Below are 5,000 nucleotides of genomic sequence, written 5' to 3'. Positions count from 1 at the left end.
TGCAGCCTCAATGAACAGACTGTTGCGCATGAGCAGTGTGGTCAGAATGTGGGTCGCCGCTCAGGGGAAGGAAGCCATTTCTTAACTCGCTCTTTCGCGCCTTCCTCTCCATTTCTCTCCTATTCTTGTTGTCTCTCTCTTCCCTTCCTTCCATCTAACTCCGTCTCTTCCTTCTCTTTCCCCTACCCTCGCTTTCTCTCCTTCTCCCAGCCTTCCCCTTCCCCCTTTCTTTCTCTCTTTCTCCTTCCTTTTCCCCATTCCTCCTCTTTCCCTTCTTCCTCCTCTTCCACTCCCCTCTTCTTTCCTCCTTCCCTCTCTCCCCTTTCCCCCCTCCCCTTTCTCCTTTCCTCCTTCTCTCTTATTCTCCTTTCCTGTCATGGGTAATGAAATTCCGGGTTACCACAAAGGGTTTCCACACAGTTAAATGGTAACCATAATGAAGGAGACAATTAGCATCACACACACACACACACACACACACACACATATATATTGGATTTCACCCGTATTGCACCTTTCGAAACATATGTGCCAACGAATGCAGGCACATAAGTATGCACTACCACTATGATCCTTTTACTGATCCAGTGTATTTTTACTGTACTGGAAAGAGTTGTTAAATGCCACTGTCCGTGGTTGCCAATAATTCCCCCTACCACTACGATACTACAGATAAATCCTATTACATTACCTTGTACATCTTGGGTATATCAGAGCTTCGACCAATACTTCCGAGGCTGAAGTAAATGACGCCAGCATCTCCTGACTCATCCATGAATTTCGCAAGGTCCTTGAGAAAATAAAAAACAAAAGTCACTGTTGTCAGTTTTATCGTTAATATCATTGTCATTGTTATACTCGTGGCCACTAATATTATTGATTTGATTTTTATAGGTATTGTTATCGTAAATGTCTTTGTGAATGAATTATGGTAAGTATTATTCATCATCACTCTCATCATCATTAACATTCTGTTCATTATCACCATTGTTATTTTTTCTATCATTAATTGTATTAAAATTTAGCGAGTGGGAAGACAAGCCAGGCCCAGACAAAGGAGCGAGGTCGCTGCAGGAGGAACAACCTCTGAACTGTATGGAATGTCTAGTAATTGATAAAAATCTGCAGAGGCATACCAAGCCCTGTGTCAAGATGAGGGCCGTTGCATCAAGAGCAGGTGTTGTTAAAGAGACTCAGATTAGTTTGAGAATTGGTTTGTTGGCTGCAAGAACATTGGCAATAACGAGGAGTGATGTTGTTGAGTGATGTTGCAAGAAAGTTGTTGCATTGTATAACTGCACAACAGTACATAGATGTAGTAGGCCTCAAGTAATACCGACAGAAAGAAATGACGTGTTTTAACTGAAGCATATGATACAGTCACTGATATACAATTCGATGAATGTAGAATTTGATAAAGCCAGAGTCAAGGCTACTGGCAGTGGTGTGTCCAGCCCAATCAAGCCCAATTCTTTCTTCGTTTTTTTTAAAGAAAGTAACCATTTCTAAGTACTGAATGGGAGGGCAGTAGGGCCTCGCCAAAGAATTTTCATAATATTGTTCATATTCCTCTTTATATATAACCTCAAAAATGGCTGTACACGAAATGGAAGTGACTGGCAGCTCAACCCAATGCGAGAGGATGTTGAGTGAAATTAGTTACTTGCTTGAACGTAACTAATCTTTATTCCAGCTGTGGAGGCCTTTATTACTTCTTTATATGTACCATATGTAATTAAATACATATCACCCGTTCTTGGATAGCATTCAGCTAAATTACTGTATCAAGAACATAAGCTTATCGAACATTACGTCCCAAGTCTATATTTCCATTTGGCTCAATTTCTAGAATCCTCGTGTCGCCACTGGTGGGCAGCCCCAGATAGAGCGCTGAATCTGAACTATCTGTGGCAGAAAGTCAAATGCCGGGGGGGAGAGTTTGTATGGCGACTATAACATGATTACCGCCACTAGCATAGTCATACAATATGAGCTATGGGGAAAATTCGACCTCTAGTTCCTAGTTTACCTTCCGTCATCGCTATGGCAGTGTGGTGCTCCTTGAGCTGTATGGAATGCAGATAATGCCAGAATATGGTGCTTGCAGTAGCTGATATTATTTTGGGAGAAAGACTGAGCTAAGTGATGATAGCAAGGCGATACATTAAAGGATGAGAGAGGCAAAGAGGCGATGGAAAACGAAATGGAAGAATGAACATCAGTGACACAAACAAAGGCTGCAGTGTCTATGAATTAATAACATAAATTCCATATACGAGGGAAGCTAAAACAAAAAAGGGGTAAAATATAGACATAAAATGACTAAAGATATATGTAACCATGTAAAATAATGATTGGAAGTTAAATGAAATGTATAAAGATAAACAAGGAATGACATATGTTACAAAGCTGATAAAAAAAGGTAATATTTGAATGGATAGACAATCAAATAAAGAGATAAGATGATGAGACAATGGCATCGGTGGTGCAAGACGGGGCACTCCTGAGGCTTGGACTGATTGAAGACATTATTCGGAAAAAATGACAATGTCGGTCATGAGTTGTTTACCGGTTAGCAACACAGTGTTCCCAGCATGTTACTACTCAGTAGGTGATTTGGTGGCAGCACTGTTGACTGCGTGGTAGGTCTCTGGGTAAGAAGAAACATACAGCAGTTATATATTCATTGTTCAAGTGCCTGTTCACGTACCATATCACATACCGAGGTAAACTTTCTCAGGAAGAGGTTTTATGCAATCTCTCACATTCATAATTAGACTCAAACTCATAGATGGGAAACAATCCTGCTTATGCCAAGGTCTATATAGACTCCCAGCTTTCACGCCCTCAAGTAACTGGTTTCCAAACAAGCTGTTAGTTGATCGAAATTAATTTGCTTTCGCTAGTTATTTTGTCTTTGCCTTCATGGTATTGTCTTTCTGGGAGAAGAATGTTTATTCCACACTGATGTAGATATGGACAGTTTCCACGCCTAGTTACCATTTGCTTCTATTGTTACTATCTGCCTTCTTTAGGAAACGAAATTCTACAAAACGGCAACACGGGCATTCATTTATAAGTGCATACATACACACAGAGCGAAGCACACACACAAAATGTATAATCTATGATACAGTAAAATCAACAAAACTCTATACAATTTCCCTTCAATGCGCTACTTATGCTTGTTATTTTTTTTTTTTTTTATTCATTAATTAAATGTCCTTATTTTCCATTTTACTTTTTCCATGACCTTTACGGAAGCCTAATGGTGCTCGACGGAACTCTAGCAAGGAATCGCAGCTCCATATATTGCATAACAATGCAGCCTTCTTGACGGATATCACTGTGATATTTTGAATCCGAAAATTGTTAAATCGAAGACTAATACAAAGAGAACAGATTAGTGGAGAACCGTAGCTGTTTCATTGTCTTTAGGATGGAAGCATTGTGTCTCGTACTTTAGCACAATTTATCCGTAACATGTGTTGACGGGCAGTGAAAAGGCTTGGCGTTGAATATTGTTCGATCTGGTCGGATAGACTAATGCATAACAGAGGTAACGAAAATGACGCTAATGTAGCCAAAGGTAATTCGGGGGCCATATTGATATGATTCATAAGAATTTACGCCATTACCACAATATAATTACAGGAGACGAGCGTTATGACAGAACTGGGAAAACCCGTGGAAACGTAAACTAACGATGAATTTAATATCTAACCTACGACGGCTGACGGAAATTCACGGAGGAGGCCCACGCGCATGAACAGACGGCATTCACTGGCGGAGAGAAAGTTCAAGGGCAGAGTGAAAGACCAAGATGTGTAGAGGGAAGTTGCACAAAGACCGGATATTTGCAACTGACCCGTATAGAGATAAGGATTTCTCCTCATCGCTGGCAAAGGATGAGAGACAATTAGCAGAGGGGAATTAATTAGATTCTTACCCCACACATGGGCAAGGAAGAAGCGGAATAAATAAACTGAAAATAGGAGATGCAAGGAAAGGTGGAACTTTGCTATCGCGGATGAAACCTTTGTCTTTGGAGAGAAGAAATGGCAACAAGAAAAAAAGAAGAAAAAAGAGGTGATTGCATTGCACTGACAAAGTGACATGAGAGAATACCCATAATAAATAAACATGTTAAGAGCACAGAAGATAAAACCGTGTAGACAGCGAACGTGAACTGAGAAGAATACAGAGAGTTGGAGATGCTAGACAAATGGAGAGAAAAACAAAAACAAAAAAACAGAGGAGAGATAAATGAAAGGCAGTAAGGAGAATATGACGGAGAGAATACCGAGAGGAAATATATATGTCACCTTGTCCAACATCTTAGAGCTGCCTGACATTATGCGTATCACGAAGCTTGAAATTTGAAATGAACAAGGGAACCCCCGCGTTTTATACCTTGCCCTTAGAAAGCTTGTTGTTGCGCTGTTTCGAAGCTGGGTAAGCGACAGAAATAGACACGGGTTGAATAATCCTTATACCTACTCGTACCCAGCATTTTTTTTTTTTTTTTTTTTAAGGTAAAGCTGATATTGTTTTTGTCTTTGTAGCGCGTGTATACACACACACACACACACACACACACACACACACACACACACACACACACATAATGTTTTCGTCTATATTTTCTTGTTCTTCACCCAATTTTGCCTTTCTCCTCTTTTCTCCCTTCCATCCCCTTCCTCCCTCCTTCCTTCTTTCCTCCCCCTCCCTTCCTCTTTTTTTTTCTCTCATCCCCCTCCCTCCTCCACTTCTCTCTGCTTCTCCTCCTCTTCCTCCCTTCCCCCGTCCCCGTCTCTCTCAGCCTCCGCTCTCCTGAAGGCGGAATTCACACTTCTTCAGTGCCTTTATAGTGAGAGTAAGGGTTATACTTGTGTTGATGATGGCTATACTGCGGAAAGGAATTTTAAGAACATGGGCTAAAAACGTTTATAAGAATGATGACAAGACCGATGATAGTAATAGTGATGATAATGGTAAGG

The 5,000-nt window shown here is 40.7% G+C and overlaps 1 protein-coding gene across 2 annotated transcripts in view; it reads right to left on the bottom strand.

The window, feature by feature from the left end:
- The window catches only part of LOC125037082 (UDP-glucosyltransferase 2-like), a 25,149-nt gene that overhangs the window by 6,262 nt on the left and 13,887 nt on the right, over positions 1 to 5,000 (bottom strand). For both annotated transcript variants that reach the window (XM_047630073.1, XM_047630074.1), the window contains exon 5: positions 692 to 790. In XM_047630073.1, coding sequence (XP_047486029.1) covers positions 692 to 790 — 99 coding nt within the window. The remainder of the gene's footprint in view (positions 1 to 691; positions 791 to 5,000) is intronic.

This window comes from Penaeus chinensis, chromosome 22 (assembly GCF_019202785.1).
Source record: "Penaeus chinensis breed Huanghai No. 1 chromosome 22, ASM1920278v2, whole genome shotgun sequence".
In the NCBI taxonomy this organism is placed as follows: Eukaryota; Metazoa; Arthropoda; class Malacostraca; order Decapoda; family Penaeidae; genus Penaeus; species Penaeus chinensis.
This window is presented reverse-complemented; position numbering and strand designations above follow the sequence as displayed.